Source organism: Xiphias gladius, chromosome 8 (assembly GCF_016859285.1).
Source record: "Xiphias gladius isolate SHS-SW01 ecotype Sanya breed wild chromosome 8, ASM1685928v1, whole genome shotgun sequence".
NCBI lineage: Eukaryota > Metazoa > Chordata > Actinopteri > Istiophoriformes > Xiphiidae > Xiphias > Xiphias gladius.
The window spans coordinates 23,836,860-23,853,428 of record NC_053407.1 but is presented as its reverse complement, the minus strand read 5'-3'; the positions used below and the strand labels follow the sequence as shown (position 1 = coordinate 23,853,428).

The following is a 16,569-nucleotide window of genomic DNA, read 5'->3' as shown; positions in this document are numbered from 1 at the left end:
ACCCAGCCCTGAAAATCAGAAATTATAAATTAGCTGGGGAGTATAAAGTGTCGCCTTGATTTCAAATTTGTGGAAAGTAGAAGGTGGGTAGGTAAAATGTGTAGCCTAGGGGTCACTCTAACTTACTGCTCTAAGGAATGAAATATAGGTAGAAATAAGGTGGGAAATGATGTGCTTTTTTTTTTTTTTTTTCAAAATGATTACCAACCTTTGGAGTCACAGTATAGTCATCTATACTGCGTGTAATGCCAGAGCATCTGCAGGTAAATGTGCTAATCTTTACTGTAGCTTTGCTTTCATGCTAATCGACACATCAGATGAGCAGACAAAAATTATAACCTTCTTTTGAAGCACATACATAATTGAACAGATAATGAGAATAAGCTGAGATTGAAGGTTGATTCTTGACCTTGGCAACGGTTAAAATTTCCTCTTTTTTCTGAGTATTTTAAGGATTGTCTTAAAATTTTTACCTAAATTTTTTTAAGTATAGATAGTGCAGTTTAAAGTCTGATCTTAAAGTAAATCTGCATTTATACATAAGGCAAAATGATGATAAGATTGTACCTTGTTGCATCAGTTTAATCATGTATAGTAGGCTATACAGTAATAATGTAATGCTGGAAAGCATATAACAATAAACCACAATTTACACTACTGTGACTGTCAGTACTTTTGCAACTTTTTGACAATAATCAAAAGAAAATAAATTTCATTTCATGACCACTTTTTCTTTCAACCACTGCCATAAAGAAGCAATCAGTGTTTATGTAGCAAAACTGCTCTAAAGTATAATGTGGTTAAAATAAGCAGAAATGCTTGCAAACTCTTGATTCATTGATTCAGTAAACTGTATAAGTAGTAATAAGTAGTACAGTAGTGAACTTGTGCTAATGTGAGGTCTCTGTATTTTTGAGAACTGAGCATATGATCGGAATCTTGCACTTTAAGGACAGAATTTTGCTTGAATTTGGCGAGTCTTTCATTCATTCAACCTTTATTTATACAGGATGGTTCAATGAGAGCAGTTTCACTCTCTTTTGCACAGGTGCCTGGCACACACAGTGCAATAAATACAAAATGTCACCGAGCAAAAACCGCACAGTTAGACAAACACTCAAACTCATAACATGTGGATAAGATATAAGGGTGAAACAGTAAAAGGATAGGAGCTAGTTTTGAACCAGCAATACATACAAATAAAAGGGTCAAAAAGCAAGTTATCCTTTGAATCTTTGCTTTGCTCAGACGTGTCCATAGCGTGTACAGGCGTAGGGAGTGGAGGACTCAATTTAAAACTTTACAATCACCTAAAGAGATCAGTTGATCCATTTTCAGATTCTGCTGCAGTGTGTTCCATCTGGGAGGAGCAAAACATTTAAAGGCCTTTTTGACCAAGTTCTATTCTAAGTGTGGGAGCTACAGGAATCATGGCTGGATTACCAACCAGGCAAAGCGGGCACCTGCCCAGGAGCTCCAGACCCCAAGGGTCCCCAACAGCCCCAGGTTTACTTCATATTATTTGAGTCAACACAATTTTTATTCTCACATTTTTTTTTTTTTTTTCAGAAATTTGCATCATTGAATATCGCCTATGCAAGGTCCTCGGTCCTCCATCTTGTGGCCCCAATGTTGTAGAGGGACTCTGCGTCAAAATCTAGTTGAAGACCTGAGTTGTTCAGTTTATACTGAGCTAATTTGTTGTAAAGTTGTGTTTATCAAATTGCTTAATTTTTTTACTTTGTGTCAAGTAATTAAGACACAGAAAACCTTGGTTGGATTATTCCACCATAGGAGAACTGTAAGGCTGCGACCAACAATTATTTTCATCATCAATACATCTGAAAAAAAAATTTTAATAATCAATTGATTGTTCATTGTATCAAATGTCAGAAAATTGTGAAAAACAATCTATGAACATATTCAAATACCCCTTTTTTTCTGACCAACAGTCAAAAACACGAAGATGTTGAGTTTACTATCATAAAAAACTGTGAAAACTAGTAAAACCAGTCCTGTTTGAGAAGCTTGTACCAGGGAATTTTTGCCTTTTCTTTCGCTTAAACTGCATCAGAGATGTGAGATGTGCAGGTCGTTTTCCTACGGGGGGCTCTAGTTATTCGCGTTAATAGCTTTGCACACGGAAACTCGTAGCCAGGGCCATCGTAGAAATACCGCATCGTGCGAGGGCAATAGACGATCTTCGGTTCGGGGCTTTCTCCTCTCGTGTCAGAGGCGCGTCGCGTTCCTCCTTTCGGCCAATCGGGGGAGGGGGGCGGGGTCACGCCAGGCAAAGTCCAGGAAGAATTTTTTTAGGGCATCGGGATAAAGAGGTGAGGATTCTCCCCGCGACGCCTGTGGCCCCGCACGACCCGCCGAGATGGCTCACGACAGAGACAAAAGTACCGACCAAATGAAGGTGTGGAAGGAGAACAGAGGCTCCCAGGTCCGTATATGCCCTGCATTTGAGAAAGAGCTTTTATTTCGCAGCGCTGCCCGACTTGGGGGGGAACAAATGGGTGAAAGGTCGTTTTTAGGGTAACCGGCTGTCGTTAACAGCCGAGGCGTCAGGGCGGCCTGTCTGGCGAGCTAGCGTCTGACACCAGAGCCCCAAATTGCGGACGCGTTCGTGAGAGCTCCCCGCGCGCTCTGGCGCTGGGCCAACAGCTCGTTTCGTGACCGTTACAATCGTTATTGTCGCAGCGGGCTCCCTGGCAAACCTGCCGAAAGTCGCCCGCCAACGTTAGCAGGCTGAACTTGACCCCTCGGAAGAAATCGGCCGTTTCTAAAGTAACGACTTGGGTGTCCAGACCTGACGCAGGTCATCGTCCAGAGGCGTATTCGTGGTTGAACTTCGGCCCCGTCAGTTATGTAACCGGAGCACAACAGAGCAAACAGTTTGTGTGGCCCAGAAACAGTTGGACCTTCTGAAAAATCATTTACAGCTGCGAAAACAAGGAAGAGTGAACAGTTTAACTATCCGACAGTTCGTGCCATCTCAGCTCGATCGTTTTGGTGCACCCAGTTTTGTTTTTTTTCCGGCGCAACACTGCGACCATCGGTGTCGTGCAAGATGCAGAGATGGGCTCGCACTTGCTCGCTTCCATACCCCCAAGTGTTAATAAATAATAATAATAATAATAGTTCAGATCCGTCTGTCAACTCCTCTGCTATGCCAACTAATTGTCTCAGCGCTGCGTAGGAAGGAAATTGTAATCGTTAAAGATGTAACCATTACTTGATAGATGAGTCCATTGACATAAAACGCATTTGCAGCAGTTTTATTTGCTTCAGTTGTTTTAATTAAGCGATCGTTCCCCGGAAGCGAAGATTTGCTGCTTCTTTTGTGTTTTTATCTGAAATTGAATATCTTTGGGTTTTGTTTCTGACAAAACAAGACTTTTGAAGATGTCACCTTGGGCTCTCTGGTCTTCTTCTTGTCATTTTTTTTTTCCACTTCTGGTGACATTTTATAGACTAAAACAATTAAATCAAAAAATAATCAACAGATTTATCAATCATAAAAAATGATAAAAGCAAGACTTGGCCTAACCTATGCATCTTATGTAAGAAAACTTTATTTGTTTGTTTGTTTGTTTTTTATCCTGATGATGTTTACATCAGAGGCCAGAAACGCTGACCACAGGGGCCGGTCATCCTATTGGAGACAAGCTGAACCTGCAGACTGCAGGACCGAGGGGGCCTTTGCTGGTCCAAGATGTGGTCTTCACAGATGAGATGGCCCACTTTGACAGGGAACGAATCCCAGAGAGAGTGGTGCATGCCAAAGGTGCAGGTGAGTGCTGGGCAGCAATCAGTTTCCCCCCGTGTAGCTGGCTCTGCGTGGCCTCTACATTGGCTGCATCAGGTTGACGTTACACATTAAAGGTGCTACTGTAGCATTTTGTGTTTCTCAAAACTTATACTTAAGACTCATTTCTTATCTTGATTGTTCCCCCATTGCAAAAAGGATATTGTTGCTTGCTCCATCTCCTCCCTCAGTAAACAGTGAATATGTACTCCTACAGGATATGCTAATGTAAATAATAATACACAGTACGAGTAGCCAAACAGGGTCAAAGTTGTGTGCTGCTAGTTGAGCTTTTGTTACCAAAACTGACCACAACTCTTTTTTTCAGAACCTTATTTTGAGGAATAATAAACATGTTGCCTATGTTTAATCTAACCAAAGGTGCAAATTCTTGTGAAAGCAAGTTTCACAATCCAAATCACAATAAGCAAAGAAAATATACGTCTATCAATCAACATTCGCACAAAATTAAAATAGCCAAAACACGACACCCTCTCAGCAACTGGATTAGGTTTTTCCAGGCAATCTAAGAAGGGACTCCAAACCTTATAAAAATCCTTGACCTTGGTATTGAAATTTGCGACATAATAATCTCAACTCGAGTCCCACTCACTACCTTTTTCTGAACTTTTTTTTCTGAATTTACCAGCATTGCTGATGAAGACCATGAGATGGTGTTTATTTTCTCACAGAGCAAGAGTGGTCTGACTTGTTTATAACCATTTTCTTCAGCATAGTGTAACATAATCAAACTGGTTCCTGATATAAGAAAAAGCTCAAACCTTTGTTCACACTTTTTAAAGAAATTATACTGGTGCAACTCTAGCTACTTTAAACTGCCACCTGCTGAGTCAACAGAACTGGGAAAAAAAGTAGGCAACATGCAATCGAGGGTCATTCTTGTTTGTGGATTAGCACCGGTCCAATGCTAAGCTTTGCAGGCTTCTCAGATCAAGGTCACCTATATTGAACAAATTGTGTTTGGTGGCCTACTCTGGAGGGAGCTGCATTCTGCATTCTTTCCAGTGCTTGGTGAAATACGGTAACATGCAGCTAGTCTCAGCTCTCGGCCACAAATATTTGGACCAGACATGTTTAAGCTGGTACAAACAAAGAGATGTCTAATAATTTTTCCTCCATGATGCAGGAGCGTTTGGCTACTTTGAGGTGACTCATGACATCCGACACCTCTGCAAGGCCAAGGTGTTTGAGCATGTCGGCAAGACTACCCCTATTGTTGTCCGCTTCTCCACTGTGGGTAAGAATAACCTGCAAAGTGTTTAATCATGGGTCATAATCATGGGTCTTATCATTGTTTATTACAAGTTACAAGTTTTCCCCTAAAATATCAAAAATACCTACAATTCTTTTTAAGGATGGGATGATTTTTCCCTTGGATTTTATGTCCTCAAAGTATTGTCATGTTTCCTATAGCTAATGTGTGCAGCAAACGTAAAATACGTTTATGGAAAAATGAAGAGAAAAATATAGAGAAAACACAAATAAGCTGATGATTATGCAGATTAAGTCCCTGCATAAGGACACAAGGACATGTTCAGAGCACTTTTATAAAATAGTGTAGAAATATGATATTCAGTTCAAAGACCTTTAAAAAATAATAAATATATATAAATATAAATATATATATATATATATTTATATATAAATATATATAAATATAAATATATATATATATATATTTATATAAATTAATTAATTAAAAAGGACACTTGTCGTGTAAGTATAGGCTACTTTTATGGTTGTTGGTTGTATGAAACTGGCACTACGCTGGTTATCTCTCTTCATTGGCTCAGATGGTTAAGATTAGTATAAGTGGTATTGGAACTCACACTTGCTAGGGCGTTTTGGCAAATTGCATTAATTTTATCCGCTGTGAACAGGGCTCTAAACACCACCCCTTCTCCTCTAACTCAGATTAAAATATTCTGATGAATTACGCTCCAAATTTACTTTAAATACAAGGTGATGTGTTCACACGTCTTCTTTTATTTGACCAGTAGTCTAAAACCCAGAGAGATTCAATGTAGTATAATCTAGGGCAAGGAAAGGCTGCCTTTGAAAAGCATGCAATAAATGATTAATTGACTTTGCCAATTCATTTTTCTGTGGATTGACTAATCATTTAGGCCCTAATTTACGCTGAATTAATTACAATTAATATCTGAAAAATCAATATCTGTGCAGTTCTGATATATTCATTCACTAATACATGAGTAAAATGTCATCCCTTTTTTTTGTACTTTCCAGCGGGGGAGTCAGGATCAGCCGACACGGTGCGAGACCCCCGAGGCTTTGCTGTCAAGTTTTACACTGAGGAGGGAAACTGGGACCTGACAGGCAACAACACTCCCATTTTCTTTATCAGGGATGCCCTTCTGGTGAGTGGGCGTAGCGGATGTATGAGCCAGAATTTGCTTTGCATTCATTTAGAAGTTGAGGGGCAAAGTGTTAGGTCGGCATAACAGACACATGTGTAGACCAAACCTGCAATTCCCTTTAGTGAGATGAATGTGATCAGAACACATTTTTAAGTTTCACAACATTTTTGTCAACACGAATCAAGTGTAAAACATATCGCATCGACCTGTGCCTTTTACCCCCTGCAGTTCCCATCGTTCATCCACTCCCAGAAGCGCAATCCCCAAACCCATATGAAAGACCCCGACATGGTGTGGGACTTCTGGAGCCTGAGGCCTGAGAGTCTGCATCAGGTAGCTGCTGCTGAGCCTGAGGCTGCTCTTGAGGACAAAGACTAGTCGAGTGTACACAGGAATATTTCTAAAAGGATGATTAATTAGTTGATGGCCCTTGACATGACTATTTTTACTTAAAATAAACAAAATATTCTGAAGTAATTTATTGTTGCAATGCACTATTGCCCTTGCATTTTCTGCAAGGATTTGCCTCATTGTAATTATGCTTGCTATTATAGTTTTAAAATGAGTTGCCACAGAAACTTGTCATTATCTTGTCTTCTGTCCCGTATCCCCTGTGTAGGTGTCTTTCCTGTTCAGTGATCGAGGTTTGCCTGATGGCTACCGTCACATGAACGGCTACGGCTCTCACACCTTTAAACTGGTCAATGCCGATGGAGTGCGTGTCTACTGCAAGTTCCACTACAAGGTGAGTTTGAGCTCAGGTTAACTTTCTAGATCTACCTCCTGGGATTTTGCCATTGAGTAGTGATGTTTCATGTCGTCTTTTTTAGACTGATCAAGGAATAAAGAATCTGTCAGTGGAGGAGGCAGACCGCCTAGCCTCCACCAACCCAGATTATGCTATTGGAGACCTGTTTAATGCCATTGCCAATGGCAACTACCCATCTTGGACCTTTTACATCCAGGTCATGACCTTTGAGCAGGCCGAGAAGTTCGAGTTCAACCCCTTTGATCTTACCAAGGTACAGCATACCTCCACAGCAGAACACTCTGGGTTATAAAGTTAAGACCTGCCGTTGTAAAAATACACCAGATGCAATTGCATTATAACCTCTTGCAAAAATAATAAAATGTGTTTATTGCATGGAACTGTTGACATTATCACAGGTGTGTTTGTAGGTTGACAGCATTATTAGCAGCTTTGACTGAAACTTGCATCAGTAGTACCCATCAGGCTGACTGGGGAACACTCCCGCCAAGACATTGACTGATATATTTGACTAAGAGAACTAATACTAAAAACGTTTATTGAAATTATTAAAACTAAATCATATTTGTGAAAATTGCTGTGATGTCAGTGAATGCCACTATCCATCAATTAAAATCAATTACTACCGATTGCAGCTAATCAACTGAAATTATTTGTCAAACAAAACCGGATCAACCGATTAGTCAACTTAGTTGGAGAAGCCCTACAAATTAATTACAACTTGGAGAAAAAATTTTTTCACCATATCACATTTACTTGGTGAAGAAAAATTACAAACAATTCAAGCCACGAGCACATACAGGCATTAACTGTATTATGGTTTTGTGAGTTTATGGAAATGCTGTTTATTAATGAATTGCACGTCCCTGATGCAGCTATAAAATATGTATCCGGAGAACTTGATCTTGGCAGCCTCATTTTTATATCACTTTGTTTTGGGCTGTGATCACTACTTTACTAAATTATGATTTTAACTGTCCGGTTAATAAAAGCAAGTGTTAATGCAAGTGTAACCATGGCTGTTTTTTAGATGCCGTTTTGAATGTTTCTACAAATACAATTATAAGGGGATACTGAGAAGGGTCTCACGTGGATGACAAAAACTTACCTGGGTGTGTCACTTCAGTATTTCTCATCTAATGGAGTATTCTTATTCAGGTTTGGTCACACAAAGAATACCCTTTGATCCCCGTGGGCAAAATGGTTCTCAACAGGAATCCAGTCAACTACTTTGCAGAGGTGGAGCAGCTGGCCTTTGACCCCAGCAACATGCCACCAGGCATTGAGCCTAGCCCCGACAAGATGCTGCAGGTAACACCACAACATATCTTCTCTTGACATTTTTTTAGTCAGACTGAATTGAAAAAAAAGTAAATAAATAATTAAAATGTCAATTGAAAAGCATAGTTTGCTGCAATAATTATACATAAATGTGCATTCATACCATAAAGGACATCAAAGCACTAATTCCAAGAGTGTTTGTTTATAGTGCTTTGTAGTTGTAGTTGTACTTGTTTCATTTGTTGTTGGAACAAAGAGGAAACATTTACCAGCTTTTGTACTACATATCCTGTTAGTATACATTAACATCCTTTCATACTAAGGATGCCAAGTCACGGAGAACACTGAAAATCGTTTTAACAAGTTAAAGCTATTTTTTGAGCACAAAAAACAAAAATTCCAAAAAAAAACGTTTACAGTCCCTATAACTTTGAATGACCACTATGGACCAGTCTGAGTCTCTGTGGTGTCATGTTAAAGTGTATGTTCAGCCATCTCAGTGTGATAATTTGGTACTACCCAAGTTTGGATGTTTCCATTCTCTCAGCAGAACTAAAGCTGGAGTAAATGCTTGTGTGGAAACTGCTCAAAACATAGTTAAGCTGGATATATACTCTTTATACAAACCGCTTGTCAGATAGCTTCAAAAACTGAACCATCGGACATTCACACCCACTTCACGCCATGACTTGTCAGCTGTGTGGCAGTGAGAAAGGAGCCAGGGACTGAACTTCTCTCGCCAGCTTTTTTCATTTGTTACACAACTATTTGTGGCACTTTTCATGTGAAAATGTGCACCGCTATCCCCATTTCAAAATGATATTGTGTCTCCCGACCCTCTACGAAGGCCGGCTTTTCACCCTGCCTTCCAGTGTAGCCGTTTGAAACAGCTATTAACACTTTGAGTTCTCACAAACAGTAAACCAGCCTATGGTGTGAACTCCTTGTTAGACAGTAAAGAGCCTTACCATGGAACAATGCTCTGTCTTCTCCCATGTCTTTGTCTAGGGTCGTCTCTTCTCCTACCCAGACACGCATCGACACCGGCTGGGAGCCAACTACCTGCAGATCCCCGTCAACTGCCCCTTCAGGGCCAATGTGGCCAACTACCAGCGCGATGGTCCGATGTGTATTTATGACAACCAAGGTAAGTCCAGCCTGTGTGCATGTTTCTTTGCGCATACAATAACGAGGATGGACACAAATGCTTGAGCAGGAGGTGTTGCTAGTGTGGCTCAATAATTAACCTTTTTTAAACATGTATAATATTGTGATTTTTTTTGTTTTTTTTGTTTTATACAAATGTGTATCCAAAATGTATTGAAGTTTTGGGAATATCAGGGTGTCCCTGGTTTTCACCTGGGTTAAAAAATATTCTGGGTGAACCCCCGAATTCTGAAGCATTATTTTGACTTTGAATGATTATTATAGTTTAAGTTGTGATGATAATGAAACATACACAATTACAGGAAAATAATTTTGTCAGAACATCAAGACAATTAATTATAATCACTAGTAAGAATATTTAATACATATGTTCATATGTCCTGCCTTGCCTGCACAACAAAAAACAATCTGTGACTCTAAGACACTGAATTTTATAGGCATGACCAGTAGTAATGTTACATTTAAAACAGAATACTCGACAAGATGGCCCTATCATAGTATTGCAACAAGATATATCAGTGCCTGGTTTCAACACGCCAAAAATCGTGTTACCCCTCCAGTCAAAGCCTTGTTAAGGCCCTGGTTTCGAATGTTATGAGGGCTTGTCAATCTGCCTCAGTGTTAAAGAGCGGAGCTGTAGATTGTTTTTAAAAATGCTAATATAAGAATTATGTAATATAAGCTTTATTTAACAAAATATCATTAATGCGAGCAGTGAGACCCTTACATTCTGACAAATTGTGTGAACATGGTCTTGGATTTAATCCCTCCATAAAAATGCAAGGGTTGGCCAGAGGATGGCGCCATTTCTTCTCTCTCTCTAACAGTAGTATACTGATAAACCATACATCAACGCATAACAGATTGTTGGGGCAGGCAGGCAGGGACTATATCAAATACTTCAGTGCTTCAGAAAGCTTCCCCCATCACTAATAATAATCTAGTATGTGATAGGGTTTTTTTTTAAATTTACTAATCTTACCCAAACCGTGTTGAATATATGAACTCTAACCACAGTCATCTTTACTGTAAGAAACACCTGAAAAACTGTGTAAACTTTTAAATGAAACTTCTAATCTGAAAACTTAACCCACTATACAACATTTACAGCATAGCATATTTATAGCCATAACGACTGGTGTCTTGCATTATTTTGTCATTGTATTCACTGATCAGATGTACTCACTATAATAACACTTTTATTTTTGTTGTCTCAGTTACTTGGGTATTGTTGCAGAAACAACCCTCAATGGCCCCGTTTTGTTCCTATCTGACTCACTGGTGTTTGGTCTGTCTGGCCTCTAGGTGGAGCTCCAAACTACTATCCCAACAGCTTCAGCGCTCCAGAGACCCAGCCTCAGTTTATGGAGTCCAAGTTCACAGTGTCTCCAGATGTGGGCCGTTATAAAAGTGAAGATGAAGATAATATCACACAGGTAAATATAACATCACGCTTTTATGGGCGTGTTTTTTGTGGCCGAGCCATTTGTGCCCACAACAGCTAAATAATCATGTGTTTTTGGTTTATGTATTACATATTAATGCATGCACTTCCCAGCCATACAGAACATTAAGGGGACCAGGACTGAATTAGTCAGTATTTTCATATCAACAGTGGATCAAATGACTAGTTGTATGGGATAGGTGTTGCTCAAAATGCTAAACCTACAAGGAATCATCCCCCAGCCATGCGGTTCTGCTCAGCTCTATAGAGAGTTTGTGCCGCTTTCAACTTTGATTTTTCGGCCCAGAAATGGACCTTTTTTAATTCACTCTGACTCCTCTCATAAGTTCTGTTTTTTGCCCCAGCAGGCATCTGTTTTCAGCCCAAAAGCTCTGTTAAACACACAGTACACTTCCTGCCCAGATGTAAAAGGAGAGTAAACATTCAACATAAATTTGTTTGCTCGGGAGAACATGACTCTAAATATATGCTAGCGTTGCTCCATTTGGCTTGATATATGAATAGACAACTATTTGCTAACACATTTGCCATAATATATTGTGATATGTCAATAATGCATTTACACTTTCTTCTGCCACGGGGGGGGAATAAAATCAGTTAATACTGCTTTCACATAAAGACCTTTACAACAACCATTTCTCCTGCATCCAACACATTGACTAGGAGAACCAACTATTCACTTACTGTCCAATACATCCCACACCTTGACTTGTGCCGTCGTTACGAGATCAGCGTTATTTGTGTCATCTGTGAGTGGTCATAATGTTTTGACTCGTCAGTGTATGCAGTATATTGGCAGGGCGTTGATTATGTAATCTGTGGCCCTATTTGACTAAACAGTGTTAATTTTTAAACTGCCATTTTAAAAAAATTAATAAATAAATAAAAATACAGTTTATCAGCCTGTCTTTGCGTTTGATTGCAGGTTCGTACCTTCTACACCCACGTGCTAAACGAGGAGGAGCGCCAGAGACTTTGCCAGAACTTGGCGGGGGCCCTGAGAGGAGCCCAACTCTTCATCCAGAAACGCATGGTGAGTCCACATCACCTTTCAGTATCTACTCAGGGCAATCATCTCACTTGATTGTCTTTCATGCTATCTTGCTTTTATTCTTATACTCATATACCTTAAAAGAAAGATGTTTAAATATCAGGTTGGTGTACAAATTGCATGTATTTAGAGATGCTACAAATGGGTTCAAATCATATTTACAGGATAGGGTCTACTTTGTGTCAATTGGTAATGATGAATCTAAGCAAGTAATCTGATGCTCTCCCTTGCTCAGATTATGGAATATTATGACATCTCTTACCATAATTATGCAGATGACACACAACTCTACATAATAGCGTCACCAGATGACTGCAGTCACTTACATTTGCTGAATGAGTGCATTGAATCCACTCAATGAGTGGTATTGACAGAGGTTTTTACAACTGAACAAAGAAAAAATTTGGAATTATAGTTTTTGGCCTCAAAGAAGAAAGATTAAAAGTCAGAACTCCATGACATCCATGACACTAAAACCTACAAATCAAGACAGAAATCTTGGTGTAGTAATGGACTCGGACCAAAATTTTAACATCCACACAAAGACATGTAATTGCTTGTTTTTCTTTTATTTCTGTTTTTGTCTGTTAAATGCAATTTTAATGCCTTCTCAATGTCTTTTTCATGTTTTCGTATGCCTCTGTAAAGCACTTTGTATGTCCTTGTGTCAGAATAGTGCTATATAATTAAACTTGCCTCGTCTTGCAACACTCTTGAACCCCAAGATGTAGCATTTGGAAATACCATATGTGCTAGGGTAGCTGCACTCACAAAGTCTGTGGTTATGTGGGTGTAGGGTAAAGGAAATGTTTTTCTGTAACACAGTTTAAACACAAGGCAGTTTCAAAGTGCTTCACAAACATTAAAACTTTAAAGGAATTAAAAACAAACTATAAAAGATTGAATAGAAGAAAATCAAAAAGGTTAATACTGATTTTTTTTTTTTTTTTTTTATTTTTTTAAAGAAAGAAAAGAATGACACAAAAAAACCCAAAATCAATAAACACATTAGATGGAAGCAGACAATAGTAACTGGATAAATCTTCACGTATCTTTGAGTTGGCTCTTGCAACAGTGAGCAATTTTTCTTTTTTTGCAGTGGACCGAAAAGGTCTGGCTGTTATCTCGAGCCGTTAGCCCCAGCCCCAGTAATGCCCGCAGCTGGAGCTCCCCGAGCCGAGCATGTAGTCAGAACAGCACTCTCATGAAAAATGCCAATTGATCATGTGCATAACAGTGTGTTGCTATCGAGGGACCCGCTGCTTCCTGCAACCACTGCCAAGCTATATGAGGGTCTGATGGGAAAGAATGCAGTCTGGTGGTGCTTCTACAGTCGTCAAAGGAAAAGTCTGAACCACTGCGCCAAAATTGAAAACTACTAAGTAGAGGGTCAGCAAAAAATAGTGTAAATTCCTGTGAATGATGAGCCTTGATCAGTATATATTTGAAAATGAGCATGGTTTCACAGACTCCCGTTCAAGGATGGATGCTGGAGGAGGTGGGCCGCCCACCTCAGATTAGACGGCATTAACATTCCTGTGTTAATAAAAATTTCATGACGTGAATAGGTCACACACGGTTGTCTCTATGTCAGCCTTGGCCTTGCGAGATTCAGGAGGATATAAAACAGTAGGTGGCATGTTGAGCCATTTTCAACCCAAGATTTTTAGGATTTTCTTGGAAAGAAACGTCAATATCAACACCAGCATTGATGTGTTTCATCACACTACGGTCATATTTAGTTTACAGCTCAAAAGACATGTTGAAGTGTGCAGTATCTCCTTGTGTTTTTCTCTATGTCAATAAATAATACAAAAAAAATTAAGTTATAGATAAACTATTAAATACATTGTTAGGTATTAACGCTGAAACACTCAGCTAATCTGCTTTGTCTGGATTGTGTGGGTGTGGTTTGATCAGATTTGATTGACAGTGACCAAACAATCCACCAGCTGTCATCACATTCTGATTCAAACGTTGATAAATACTGATTGGTGAACAGAAGTATGTGACAACAGCTTTTTCTAAAAGAGCCGTGCACACTGCAAACCAGCGAGAAGAGCACAGGAGAAGAAATGGCAAATAGTCGTTTACACATAGGGAGAAGGTGATGTTTTCAGTGCCTTCTAAGTTTCTTTGTCTTGTTCTTCCTGCAGGTCGAGAACTTGAAGGCTGTCCATCCAGACTACGCGAACAGGGTTCAGACCCTTCTCAACAAGTACAATGCGGAGGCCCAGAAGGTAAACACAGTCCCCGTCCAGTTGAACATAGTCTTCGTCCAGTGTTAAGTGGTACTCTATTTCCTACAGGTGCTAATGTGGTCAGTCCATCCGTCCATCCATCCACCACTTTCATTCAGAGTGAATCTTGACAAATATTAGAGGCGCTGTCAGACATTTGACATTTGTGGTCCCCAGAGAATGAATCCTGACGACTTTAGCAATTCCCTGACACGATCTCTGGAGTATTCATGACATTGACATGTCTAACATTGAGTGAAATGTCTTGACAACTATGGATAGATTGCCAAAAAATTTGGTATAGATATTCCTGTTCTCCAGGGGATGAATTTGTAAAAGTTTTGGTGATTTGCCCCGAAAATTCAAGGAACTTTAAAAACAAATTAAATAGGGAAACTAAAAAAAATTGTAATATAATTCCATGATAGACAACGGGCACACTGCTCAGAGGATCAGTTTAAAAATCTGTGTTTTTTGTTCCTGGTTGCAGTATTTCATAATTACACCAGTGTAATTATTCATTGTTATGATGTGAATATTCTGTACATTAAAATAGCTGGTCCCATCTTTCTCTCATCTCCACTTTCTCTTCCTCAGAACTCAACTGTGCATGTTTACAGCCGTCAAGGAGCCTCAGCCATCGCTGCATCCTCCAAGATGTAATGCCTTAAATTTCTACCAGGGGCAGCCCCCCCCAAACGCTTCTCTGAGAACAAATGCACTTGAACAAATGTGATTACCAACTACTACTACCGGTAACAAGATTAGACATTACCTGGCAAGACTGAAATACTAACCATGTATTGTCAGGGTTGAGGTTAGTTCATTTTTAATTTGAAATTCCAAACAATTGATTTTCTTCAAAATCCTCCAAGAGAAGATTCAAGAGGCTCGTGATCTGTGATAAAACCTGATGTCTTGACTGAACAGCATTTTTGAAAAAAAGGGCCATTTGCCACCTTAAAAGTATGGCATTACATGAATTAATCCCAACCACTGTGTAGTAGTATAATGAGCGATCATTTTTTTTCCTATAATATGCTCAGGTTGTGTGTATAGCACTATGTTGTTTTGATCCGACTCTTTTCTTTAGCTAAAGTTTAAAGGAGACAACCAGCTGTTCAAACTCTATCCTGTCAACACTCAAATAACATTTGTTTAAAAACAAAAAAAAAAATACCTGACAGCTGCTTTAATTTTGAATCTTGGCTCAAGATGGTAGAATACCTGGATTTATTATGCAGGATTAATTTGTGGCTTTGCTAATGGTAGTGTTTTTGTTTTCCGTATGGGCAGTGATGACTTTTGGCGTAGTTTTCCACATGCTTGACTGAACCCCTGACAATTTTAATACACTGCAGATCTCTTCATAGTTGTTTTTTTTGTGGGCATCTGCATAACTCATGATATATGTAGTTCATTAAGAGTAAGTTTCAAGATGAGATATTTTCCTTTGCTCTAAAACACTCTGGTGCCTTTTTTTATGTACAGAAACTACAAAATACAGGTGAATTTAACATTTAAATTGAAATAATCCGTTATGAATTGTTTGATTTTAGACTAAATAGCCACTTGTTCACATGTAGAAAGAGACTATACATTAGTGCCATTAGTAACATAATGTTTTGAAGATGTAAAATGGCAGTAAATCTACATTGACTAATAAGTTCTGATATGAAATGGTACAAATTTTTAAAATGGATGACTGCTCAAAAATGCCCTCCTATTGTGGTTTATTTAGGGTTAAATGGCATATTACAAAATGTTACAAAGTTTTGAGAGGAACCTAATTATTTCCAACTCGCCAGAGTTAAAGGTTAAAATTTATCATGTTGGTCACTAGCATCCTGTGAAGAGACCACAAAGCTCCTCAACAGGGTGCAAATACATTAAAATCAAATGTATCACTGTCTAATATGAATTCTCCATGTAAGATACTATCATATATTTGTAGAGTCTCAAATGTTCTTGATCTGAATGTAATTTTTTTTTTTATTTTTTTTTTTTAATGTTCAAGTTGTGAACCTTTTTCAGATGTGTACTTTGTGCCTGTATTAATTCATTTGTAATCAAAGCTTATCAGCAGCTTTCATTTGTCTCCGTTTCCTCAGCTCCAGCTGTGTTTTTAAAACAGGTTTGCATCTTCGTGGGTCTTTAAGCACAGAAGGTGAAGTCACATTGAAATGTAATTGACCTGACTGACTAAAAATATTTTAGGTTAATGTGCGTTTTGATCAAGCAGCACCACAACAGATTTAATCTGATATTAATGGGTTTCCCACCAAAACTGCAGATCTTTCTGTTCTGTTCTTGACCCAGTTGTTTGGTAAAACCCTGGGCTTCAGCTGGCCTGTGGGCTTCGGAACCTACTGTCCTGTAATTTCCT

At 39.0% G+C, this 16,569-nt stretch overlaps 1 protein-coding gene across 2 annotated transcripts; it reads left to right on the top strand.

Annotated features, from left to right (window-relative positions):
- Positions 1-2,294: 2,294 nt before the first annotated feature.
- Positions 2,295-15,360, top strand: cat (catalase). Of its 2 annotated transcripts, none has more exons than XM_040132815.1 (13): positions 2,295-2,419; positions 3,625-3,796; positions 4,959-5,069; positions 6,080-6,210; positions 6,439-6,543; positions 6,830-6,955; positions 7,041-7,232; positions 8,138-8,290; positions 9,269-9,407; positions 10,733-10,863; positions 11,818-11,925; positions 14,100-14,183; positions 14,781-15,360. In XM_040132815.1, exons 1-13 carry the CDS (start codon positions 2,381-2,383, stop codon positions 14,844-14,846), a joined length of 1,557 nt encoding a protein of 518 aa, XP_039988749.1. In that variant the 5' UTR covers positions 2,295-2,380; the 3' UTR covers positions 14,847-15,360. The 2 variants fall into 2 exon arrangements, with proteins under 2 accessions (XP_039988749.1, XP_039988748.1); XM_040132814.1 differs by having other exon boundaries at positions 2,297-2,446.
- Positions 15,361-16,569: the final 1,209 nt, after the last annotated feature.

Bases quoted from the DNA above. Each gene is read 5' to 3' on its own strand.
- cat (XM_040132814.1), top strand. From the start codon at position 2,381: ATGGCTCACGACAGAGACAAAAGTACCGACCAAATGAAGGTGTGGAAG. The intron at 5,070-6,079 runs GTAAGAATAACC...TGTACTTTCCAG, and splicing joins TGTCCGCTTCTCCACTGTGG to CGGGGGAGTCAGGATCAGCC. The intron at 9,408-10,732 runs GTAAGTCCAGCC...TCTGGCCTCTAG, and splicing joins GTGTATTTATGACAACCAAG to GTGGAGCTCCAAACTACTAT.